Consider the following 10,904-nt stretch of genomic DNA (forward strand, 5'->3'; position numbering starts at 1 on the left):
GCTTGATATCATTTTCTAATGAAACTTGAACAATGTCGTGTTTTCAAGTATGAAGAATGCGATGAGACAAAAGTATAATTTAAAACAAAATGAAAAATTTAATATAGTAATTCTCACTTCTAAATTGAGAATACGTCATAGTCTTAGATGATACAGTAGGATTCGACACATAAGTAAATGGCGAAGACAACCACCTCAACATAATATGAATAAATATTCAACAATTATTACACATCAGACATATCTTCATGTCGTCATATTTCCCAAAAGCGTATTTACCAAAATGATACATTTCACTTGAAGAACTGATTGCAACATTAAAGCTTATTCAAATATTAAATAGTATTAAATACTACAATATTAAACAGTTCGAAAGTTATTAATATTAAATACAATTTTATAAGTCCAATGCATTCTTCATTAATCTCCCATCAGTTTTTTGTACACACCATATCTGTACAGCAAAGGATCGTTATTTCCCCGAAGACCAAAGACAATCAGAATCATCAGTAATTGGGTTACGTTCGTGATAGCTTGCAACGTTATTCAATAACAATATTACAACATGTACGAAGATGTGCAGTGGACGTCTTATAAAAGCTGAGCCGTCTTCCGAAAACAGCAGAACACAGTCATCCTTCCTTCAGAGAAGACATCCTCCAGCTACAGGTACCATCTTTATCAACATTATTTCTTCAAAGCTTTAACATTTTATATTTTATTTTAAAACGTAAACTTTCTTTATTCTCGTACCAAGTTTCTGACATATGAGTCAACGGTGATAGAGTCATAAAAAGGATTTTAATCTTGTATCCGATCGATAATCTCTTATGGAGTATAATGTACAATATCTGCATTTGATAGGAACATTTGTCTTTAACTTCTTTCTATGGTATATAAGCTCGGAGCTTTTCTCCTAACAGCATCATTCCTTGATCAGCTACAGTACAAGTCTTCTCGGTTCTTCAGCTAGTAAGTAAACTTGCAATCTTCAGTTTCCTTATTTTAACTCTGACATCTTTGGATTATTGTGTCTCCATCTAACGAGCGATTTCATTTAAATTGTTTTTACTTAGCTTTTACTATTTTTACTTAGTGTAAAATGTTTAATTGCAGACAACCCCCAACTAAATCCATCAAAATGGTGTCCACTCGCTTCGTTCTCGCCATCGTCGCCGCCCTCTTCGTCCTCGCCATCAGCGTCGACGCTGCCTACAGAAAACCACCCTTCAACGGCAGCATCTTCGGCAAGCGATCCAGCACCGTCACTGGTAAGATCATACAATAAATTTCAACAAAATACTCGTACACAAAATTTTACGAAATCATACAAACACAAAATTTTCTTCTTTTCGACAATTCTCAATTTTCAACGATAATTCCAAATGATAGTTCCAACGATAGATTCAGATTTTACTCTTCTCATTTCTTCTCGCTGGCAATCTCTACAATTTCAATCCTTAACTCCACAGATTACGAAATCACCAACCGTGCCATGTCCTCCGTCTGCGAATCCGTTGCCGAGACATGCAACGCCTGGTTCTCCCGACAGGACTCCAACTAAACACATTTAACCAACACTCCGCTTCGAATATCAATAACGCTTAATCATCTTATCAACGTCTAATATCAAGATAACGCTTCTGCTAGTTCCTCGTTTATCGATTCTTCTGGCGCTTTGAGATTCGTCGCACCGTCCAAAACACTCGTCCTCGTGTATTATTGAGCTTTTACAATTTAATCTACATGACTGTGTAAATGTTTCAACGTAATAAACTATTTATTTAAATGAACTCATTCTAACCTTCATTAATTACCTCCTCATATTTTGTTTCCGAATTATTCATTTTGAAAAGAAAATTTTAACAAATCATTTAGTTTAGGAAAAAGTTAAAAATGAGATCAAACTTTAGACTATTTATTTATTTATTTTGAGAGAAAATTTTAGTAATCATTTATTTTAGGAAAATCATAAAATCAAAATAAAATTATTATATATAAAAATTAAGAACAAGTTTGTAAGAACAATATTTGTCATACAAACTAAGAACAATATTTTTATTAAATTTTCAAAAGAAAATGAATGATTAAACTGTTAAGGAGTCAGGACTAAAGAATTGAGAAATTAAGACACATTAAAAAAATGACAACAGATGGTTCACAACAGAAAATGAATTATTAAACTTTTAAAGAGTCAGGACTAAAGAATTGAGAAATTAAGGCACATTAAAAAAATGAGAACAGATGGTTCACAATAGAAAATGAATTATTAAACTTTTAAGAAGTCAGGACTAAAGAATTGAAAAATTAGAACACATGAAAAAAATGATTTATTGATTTCAAAAAAGATCTACAAAATAAAATACAGAGATTTATTGTAAAATTTAGTACAAAAGGAAGCAACATGAAGACGCTTGCTATAAACCAAATTCCCATTTCAACTAGTCGTTCATTGATTCTATGGAAATGCTATCGAGAGCAGACGTATGATCCTGTCCCTCTCGAGAAAGAAAGGAAGATAGAAAGAACACTCGATTTAAAGTAATTTACGTAGCCCGCAGGAGTTCAACGAAACTCTTTTCAATATCTGAAATGCAGATCGAACGATTCGATATGGAAAGCACGTTTCATTCACCTACCGGGATAAGGGTTACGCTGTCTGTTACTCCCAGACGAAAAATGTGTTTCGTAAAAATAAACGGAAAAATAATTGGCAAATTAATGAGAATGCACGAAAAATCAATAACGCCATAAAACAGATACCTTTCCATTACCTCACTCAATAATATACAATATCAAAATAATATACAATAAACCCAAACGTCTCGATTCTCCAATTCTCCAAAGCGTTCAATCAGTATTCACAGAGCACGTTTGTTAAATGCAAAAAAGAACATCGAAAGTATTGTACGAAAATATATGAAACACCAAAAAACACAAACGTTTAAAATGCAATAAATCTGTTACTTTTTGTAACGATCCATTATCTCGAAATCAGACAATTATTTCTCGGTCGAATTCGTTCATCGAGAAATTTATTCGACAACAGCATAGGGGAGCAACAAGCAACCTCGACAATACGACAGCAGATCGACATGATCGAAATACTTAATTAATCCCTAAATCCTGTTATAAATACAGTGATACCTGTCGATTTTATTTCAGTGTACCGCGACCACCGCAAGGTAAGTGTTAGCCTGTTTCTCGACATGGACATTTCAAACGCTTTTCAATTTTCTACGGTTTACGTCTGGCTTCCTCCGTTACATGTGACATATGTACATATAACGTATGTGAATTCCGTACATCTATAAAATCGAATTCGAAGCTTTTATGTCGAAAGTGGTTGATTTTATTCAGTGACGGAATAATTCGGAAGGGATGGTTTCGGGTTGTGAAATTTTTGGGAAATTAATTATGAAGGGAGACTGTTTTTATTTTGCAGTTTTTGCGTTGCTTGATGAGTGAATAATATAGTGCATAGGGAGTACTGTGTACAGGGAGTATAGAGAGTATAGTGTATAGGGAGTATAGGGAGTATGTGTGAGTACAACGTCGGTGTAGATAATGTAACACGCGAGTAATACAGAGTAGGTAATGTAACACATGAGTAATGCAGAGTAGGTAATGTAACACGTGAGTAATACAGAGTAGGTAATGTAACACGTGAGTAACACAGAGTAGGTAATATAACACGTGAGTAATACAGAGTAGGTAATGTAACACGTGAGTAATACAGAGTAGGTAATATAACACATATGTAGGATAGCATGGTAATACAATATGTGAGTAGTACAACGTGTGGATAACGCAACACATAGGTAATGTAACGCGGGGGTAACGCAATGCGTGAGTAGTATAATGTGTAGGTAATGTAACGCGTAGGCAATACGATGCGCGAGTAGTACGACGTGTAGGTAATCCCACGCGTGGGTAATACAGTGCGTGAGTATTACAATATGTGGGTAATGTAACGCGTGGGGAATACGATGTGTGAGTAGTACAACGAGTAGGTAATGTAACGCGTGGGTAATACATTGCGTGAGTAGTGCAATATGTGGGTAATGCAACGCGTGGGTAATACAGTGCGTGAGTAGTGCAATATGTGGGTAATGTAACGCGTGGGGAATACGATGCGTGAGTAGTACAACGAGTAGGTAATGTAACGCGTGGGTAACACAGTGCGTGAGTAGTACAATATGTGGGTAATCCAACGCGTGGGTAATACAGTGCGTGAGTAGTACAACGAGTAGGTAATGTAACGCGTGGGTAACACAGTGCGTGAGTAGTACAATATGTGGGTAATCCAACGCGTGGGTAATACAGTGCGTGAGTAATACAACGAGTAGGTAATGTAACGCGTGGATAATACAGTGCGTGAGTAGTACAACGAGTAGGTAATGTAACGCGTGGGAAATAGAATGCGTGAGTAGTGCAATATGTGGGTAATGTAACGCGTGGGTAATACAGTGCGTGAGTAGTGCAATATGTGGGTAATGTAACGCGTAGGGAATACGATGCGTGAGTAGTACAACGAGTAGGTAATGCAACGCGTGGGTAATACAGTACGCGAGTAGTACAACGAGTAGGTAACACATCGCGTGAGTAATTCACTGCATAACTAACACAACCTATAAATACTGCAACCCATATCTCACAAAATCGGTGGCCATAAAACCCATACTAATCATCCAACTAATCACTATCCAACTAATCTTCCCCAATTAAAAGAATACCACAACCTACTGCAAATCCACATAATCCACATAAAAATGTTTAACCAATCCACATATATAGAAAATTCACACCATCCGTAAGATTTGTGGATCCGCGTCAGGTTGAATTCGCGTAGAACTCACACGATAGATTTCGCGCATGAAAATGCCAGTACAAACATCCGGAATATTTAAATGTGATGGGGCTTCTTCGTGCAAACTTCACTATTTCCTCGCCCACGGTCTTCAAGTATTCTGTCCACTTTTCGCGATAATGGAAAATCGCTCAGTTTTCTGCGTACAGTCGTTGAACGCGTGTCGCGTGCATCGTATCTCAAGGAACCTCGACATCTTCCGTTTCCGCGAGCAATGGAGATCGTACAGGAAATCGGACTGATCGACTGATAACATTTACGAGACTCGTTTACGATCATTTATCCAGTGATTTTGATAAACTGTGTGGTGATTTTTTAGATTCAAGTTGACGATCATGGTGGTCTTACGATCTTTTGCGTCTGCGAGAGGACTTGTCGTTGGGGGTGAGTTTTTACTTGTTGCATTTCTTGTTATATTATTATTTATTTTTAATTATAAATTTGAGATTTTTAGAAGTAAGTTAACTGATTAGAGTAGTTCCTTTTTAAATGTTTTTGAACAATGAAAAGTACAAATATAATGAAAGACTTCTTCAAAGAATTATTTCTAATAAAATGTTCAGAGTATAAATACTTAAATTTATTTGTTCATTATGTTGTTTGAGAATTTAAATATTTTTACTGAATTTTCCTAGCGTTCCTTCTTGCCACACTGGTATCGATTGGTCAAAATGCAACAAAAGCGGACGAGGTGCCAGCATTTTTTCTAAAAATCGCGAAGAACATCCCTCGCGTTGGTCGAAGCGACGGTTACGATGGTTTCTTCAAGTCTCGACAGAACATCCCAAAAATTGGAGGACACGATACACAGGTACTAATAATTAATATAGCTGTATTTATATAATATTATAGTTGGTCACGTACATTTTTGTATATTTGCAAGTCTGAATCCTGGCCAGCGTACGCTAATAACGAACCCTTCGCAAGACCTATTAAGAGACGTGCGGACTATCCACAGCTTCAAGGTAAAAAATTAAAAAATTAGTAACTTGTTGAAACTATAACAATAATATATTGTTATTAATAGACGCATGGTCTTGGCAACATTTTCCTCTTGCAATAGAAGGACCTCGAGAACTCTGGCGAACTTTGGCAGGATATTCCAAGGACACGTCAGATGAGTAAGTGTTGAAAGGGTCATTATATGTCTTGAAATGTTGAAACTCAATTTTGCAAAATTTTGCAATTTTCAAGTTTCTGCTTTTCCAATTCTCAAAGGCCCAAATTTTTACATTTTTCAATTCCTACACTTCCAAATTTCGACTTTTCCCAATTTCCACATTCCCCAATTCCCACATTTCCCAATTCCCACATTCCCCAATTCCATCATTCCCCAATTCCATCATTCCCCAATTTCCACATCCCCCAATTCCCACATTCCCCAATTCCATCATTCCCCAATTCCCACATTCCCCAATTTCCACACTCCCCAATTCCACATTCCCCAATTCCCACATTTCCCAAATCCCACATTCCCCAAATCCCACATTCCCCAAATCCCACATTCCCCAATTCCCACATTCCCCAATTCTCACATTCCCCAATTCCCATATTTCCCAAATCCCACATTCCCCAATTCCCACATCCCTCAATTCCCACATCCCCCAATTCCCACATCCTCCAATTTCCACATCCCCCAATTCCCACATTCCCCAATTCCCACATCCCCCAATTCCCAAATCCCGAAATTTCTAATTTCCTAAATCCTCAAATCCCCAAATTTTCAACTCCCCTAAATCTCCAAATTCCCAACTCCCTTAAGTCCTCAACTTCTCAAATCCCCAACTCTCCAATTCCCCATCTCCCCAACTCCCAAAATCCTCCCCTTCCCAAATCCCAAAATTCCCAAAACCCCCAAATTACCGTCACGACCTAAAAAATTACGCTAACTTCTGTTTCCCAAAGTATCGATAACGAAATATGGGAGCGAAAGAAGAGGACAGGGAACGAGGGTATGGCTCCAGCAGAGAATTAGCATAAACGGAATGCTGCGACCCAGTTACGGTGTCCATTGAAGATAATACTTATTACTTGTTGTGTCGGTGTAAGGTGTTGGGAAAAATATTGTGAACAATAAACGTGTAAATAGGAGATGCATTCATTTTTTTTTACAAACATTGCTCCCTTCGATCCGCTTTAAACACATGCAATACGAGGGATACGAGGGTTCGCACCCCAATTTCGAGTATTGAAAACGTTCCTTGTAGATCTTGGTTCTGGCGCAGGTGCAGTGACACGTGCTTCGATAATTTTCTTATTGTACATGTTTTGAAGAAAATAATAACGGGGTAGATGTCGTAACGTTTGTATTTTTTAACGTGTTCTCTGACGCGTGGACTACCGATGGCGTATTAATTTTAATTCAGCGAATTACCTTTTTGTTCAACTTTGAAATGTGGTCAAAACACGAAGTAAAGGCATTACAATTATAATAAAATCATAATTTTTGTGTAGTTCAATATTGTTAATCTTCTATATAAGTTGTATAACATTTAATATACACATAATACAAAATAAATTCTGCGTTCCTTTTCCAATTTTCAAGTTTCCCCCATTTCTGACAAGAATACATTGCATCGTTCCGAGGTAAAATTGTTAGGGTCTGTCGAAGGTTCGATAAATGACATATAATCTGCCAATTTTCTTTACCAAAATATAATGGCAGATGTTTCCCTAACCCTCTGTATTGTAACCGTCCAAAATAAATAAGGGGTTACTTATAAGATTGTTACATCCGTATAAAGTCGAACTACACCGATATTGATCTTTCATTTATACACAAATTTTTAAGTCGACAAAGAAGGTGTAGAATTTTTTCTGTTTTCTTTAAAACAATTCACAATCTTTTATGTTTGAGATACATACAATCTGTAGTCAATCTGATCTGTTGTCGGATGAACTATAATTCTTACTGTGAACTTATACATATATATGATTGCAAAGTAGGCTGTTCTTTAGACTATGAGTCAATTTTTTTTTTTTTAAATAGATGCAATGTTAGTATCCAGAGTGGTTATTATAATGACAAGCCTCGAGTCGACACGTGATAGTTTGCAACACGTGCTGGCTAGAAATGTGGGTGGTTTGCAGCTTCGGGAGCCACTTTCGTATCATTTCTAGGAACCTCCGACACCCAACAAGTTCATCTACCGTCGATAAGACATAAAACATTAAATTCTAAAATAATAAAAAGTGGATATCTTGACTCTGAGTAAGAAGAGTCTCACAGAAACGAGTCACGTAATCTCTTTATGAGTGTAATTGTTTTTTGAACTAATTGAACGTGAACAAAAAAAAGAACTGTGTCAAAGACTAGTTCAAAGACCAATAAAAAGAGAGCCAATAAAAGATCTGACCAATAAAACTATAGTACAGAAAATAAATTATAGGACATTATAATAATATATGTAGCACAAAGTTAACAAACGATGGTTCAACTATTTTTACTAAAATATCCGATTTCAACCACTGACAACAAGATGGCGGCAGCAGTCCATCTTAAAAGAAAAGCTTCCTCTTCCCACCAACAGCTAGCGCCACATACAGCTCTCCGAGCGCCATGTTCCTGCCCTCTGGTGCACACGAAACAATAAATTGTTGTAATTACAATAATCCCGGTGTTTAAATCAATGCCACGGTGTTTACGCGAAGTCGGCTACGCAACCGGCAATTTTAATTCATTAACCGAACCGTGCTAGAGAGTCGTCTTCCGAACGGCCACTTCCCATGGGGTTAACAATGAAAGACAGGGGATTCCCTTGCTCTGGAAATCGATCTTTTCGAACCCATCATCGATAGACCGGCTTTCTAAACATCGGCTAATTACCCTCTCGTGTAATCCTGGAAGAAGCTTGGCATCAGCCGCGTAATTAAAAGCCACGCTGTGTTCCCTCGAGACCCCATACATCTCGCTGTAAACTTTCCAAATAATTATACCGAGTATTATTTAATTCGAGTAATGACTACCGTGGCGAACGGGTGCCGTAACAACGGCACCAAAACTCAGACTCCGAGGAAGAGATCCCGGATTCTATCCTCTTCTCTCTTTCAGTCTTCAAACTCGTGCTCCTCGTTCTCGTGCCAGCGGATAATTCGCACGTAGGACGTTTTCACCTTTCCGTGTGCCAGCCGATTTTTCGCCGAATAATCTCGCGTTTCCGTGGCGCAAGCAACACACGCTAGAGGCTCGACCGCGAGATGTGTCAGAGATGCTGCGGGTACACGCGGACGAGTCCTGGCCACGCTCTGCACGTAACAATTTAAGGAAACCGCACGTAACGCGCGTTCTCTGTCAGCTACAGAAGGCGGAGAGACGAGCCGACACGGAGCGTTTTCAAGGAGTGTTACGTAACGGATCGGCGTTAGATCGCCGGCCAGAGTAACTGTATCTCCGAAGAAGATGCCTTCTTCGTGGTCGACATGAAATCACGAAGCAGAACCTTCGCCCTCGGGACGCCGGCTCTGAGGCTTCTACTTTGCCATTTTTGTCGGAGCGACGTCGTTCGGCAGGGCCGCATTTAGACCTTTACGAGTTACGGGTAGTTAAGGGATTTGGGGGAATAGTTTTGGGGGTCTGAGATTTTAGGTCCGTCGGGAATTGAAAATTTTGGTGGGTTGGAAGCTTGGATATTTGAGGGTTGGAAATCTGGGGGTGTGGAGATTTGGGAGTTTGGGAATTTGGATATTTAGGGATTTGGGGATGTGGGGATTTGGGGATTTGGGGATTTAGGAGTTTGGTAGATTAAGGGTTTGGGCTTCTCAGAGTTTAGGACTTGGGAGTTTGGGACTTCGGGATTTCGCATTCTTGGGAGTTTGAAGCCTTCGGAGTTTGGGACTTTGGGAGTTTGGGACTTTGGAAGTTTGGGACTTTGGGAGTTTGGGACTTTGGCAGTGTTGGTACTTTGGGACCTTAGGACCTTGGGATTATGGGACTTTGAAACTTTGAGTATTTGAGAGTTTGGGACTTTGGGAATTTGGGACTTGGGAGTTTGGGACTTTAGCAGTGTTGGGACTTTGAGAGCTTAGGGCTTTGGGATTATGGGACTTTGAGACCTTAAGAATTTGAGAGTTTTAGAATTTGGGAGTTTGGGAGTTTGAGAGTTTGGGAATTTGGAAGGATTAGAATTTGAGAGTTCGGGATTTTAGGAGTTTGCAACTTTATGGGTTTGGAACTTCAGAAAGTTTAGATCGTTCAGAGTTCGATAGATTTGATTGCACCTGTGGAAGTTTAAGACTTTAGAAATGCAAGATTATGGAGTACAGGACTTTGAGAATTTGGAACTTTATAGCATTGTGAGTTACAGGTTAGGTAACATCATACAAGTTTGCAACACCAATACATTTGCCTATTTTCATTTGCTTTAATTTATGGAGTACGCAACATTAGAATTTTAGTATGTTCTGATACTTCAAAACTTAATGACATTTTTGTTTATAGCTCACAGTAACTTCGACAATAACTTCTACAATATCTTCTCTGCTTGAAGCACATTTTACTTCGCGTAAGAATATGAACCTTAAGAATACATCATTTAATAAGACACCGCTATAAGCAATGATCATGGTCATACATGTGCGAATACAGATCAAGAGCAACATTGTTATTCTATCAAACTCAATACTGTCGATTTCCAATACAACATCTATTTTTATAAACATCCTTGATTACTTATTAGCTGAAGATAAAGGTGCTCTAGAAACAAGATAAAATAAAGACGTTAATAGAAGGTTAATATGAAAATTCAACATTGCCATAACTGTTTGGCTACACGATACCTGTAATTTTTCTATCATTCCCATACTTCCATACGACTTCCAACCAGTTTGTTTTTATATTTTCTAATCAATTCAGATGGCCGTTAATTACAGTGTGAAACGATTATTTTTTTATCACCGCAGTTGCAAATGAAGCAATAAGTCACTATTTTCTAGATCGAACCTGGCATCGAATACCGTTTTTGCGTGTCGCACACATAAACAAGGAATCGCGAGAAAACGAATATATTTCCAAGAAATTAACAACTGTCTGGATACA

At 38.1% G+C, this 10,904-nt stretch overlaps 2 protein-coding genes across 4 annotated transcripts; both read left to right on the forward strand.

Annotated features, from left to right (window-relative positions):
* Positions 1-517: 517 nt before the first annotated feature.
* SIFa (neuropeptide SIFamide) lies at positions 518-1,793 on the forward strand. Of its 2 annotated transcripts, none has more exons than XM_012287638.2 (3): positions 518-669; positions 1,117-1,271; positions 1,473-1,793. In XM_012287638.2, the coding sequence occupies exons 2-3, from the start codon at positions 1,142-1,144 to the stop codon at positions 1,562-1,564; spliced, it is 222 nt and encodes a 73-aa protein (XP_012143028.1). In that variant the 5' UTR covers positions 518-669; positions 1,117-1,141; the 3' UTR covers positions 1,565-1,793. The 2 variants fall into 2 exon arrangements, with proteins under 2 accessions (XP_012143028.1, XP_003704264.1); XM_003704216.3 differs by lacking the exon at positions 518-669 and adding an exon at positions 848-972.
* Positions 1,794-3,150: 1,357 nt separating this feature from the next.
* On the forward strand, positions 3,151-6,961 carry Eth (ecdysis triggering hormone). 2 transcript variants are annotated; one of them, XM_012287637.2, is made up of 6 exons: positions 3,151-3,185; positions 5,190-5,254; positions 5,506-5,681; positions 5,754-5,835; positions 5,934-5,991; positions 6,776-6,961. In XM_012287637.2, exons 2-6 carry the CDS (start codon positions 5,206-5,208, stop codon positions 6,843-6,845), a joined length of 435 nt encoding a protein of 144 aa, XP_012143027.2. In that variant the 5' UTR covers positions 3,151-3,185; positions 5,190-5,205; the 3' UTR covers positions 6,846-6,961. The 2 variants fall into 2 exon arrangements, with proteins under 2 accessions (XP_012143027.2, XP_003704398.2); XM_003704350.3 differs by having other exon boundaries at positions 3,153-3,185; positions 5,898-5,991.
* The last annotated feature ends 3,943 nt before the right edge of the window (positions 6,962-10,904 follow it).

This window comes from Megachile rotundata, chromosome 6 (genome assembly GCF_050947335.1).
Source record: "Megachile rotundata isolate GNS110a chromosome 6, iyMegRotu1, whole genome shotgun sequence".
In the NCBI taxonomy this organism is placed as follows: Eukaryota; Metazoa; Arthropoda; class Insecta; order Hymenoptera; family Megachilidae; genus Megachile; species Megachile rotundata.

Excerpts from the sequence above, each read along its gene's own strand:
- SIFa (XM_012287638.2), top strand. The coding sequence starts at position 1,142 with ATGGTGTCCACTCGCTTCGTTCTCGCCATCGTCGCCGCCCTCTTCGTC. Across the intron at positions 1,272-1,472 it reads GCGATCCAGCACCGTCACTG|ATTACGAAATCACCAACCGT; the intron begins GTAAGATCATAC and ends TTAACTCCACAG.
- Eth (XM_003704350.3), top strand. The coding sequence starts at position 5,206 with ATGGTGGTCTTACGATCTTTTGCGTCTGCGAGAGGACTTGTCGTTGGG. Across the intron at positions 5,682-5,753 it reads TTGGAGGACACGATACACAG|TCTGAATCCTGGCCAGCGTA; the intron begins GTACTAATAATT and ends TATATTTGCAAG. Across the intron at positions 5,836-5,897 it reads GGACTATCCACAGCTTCAAG|ACGCATGGTCTTGGCAACAT; the intron begins GTAAAAAATTAA and ends TGTTATTAATAG.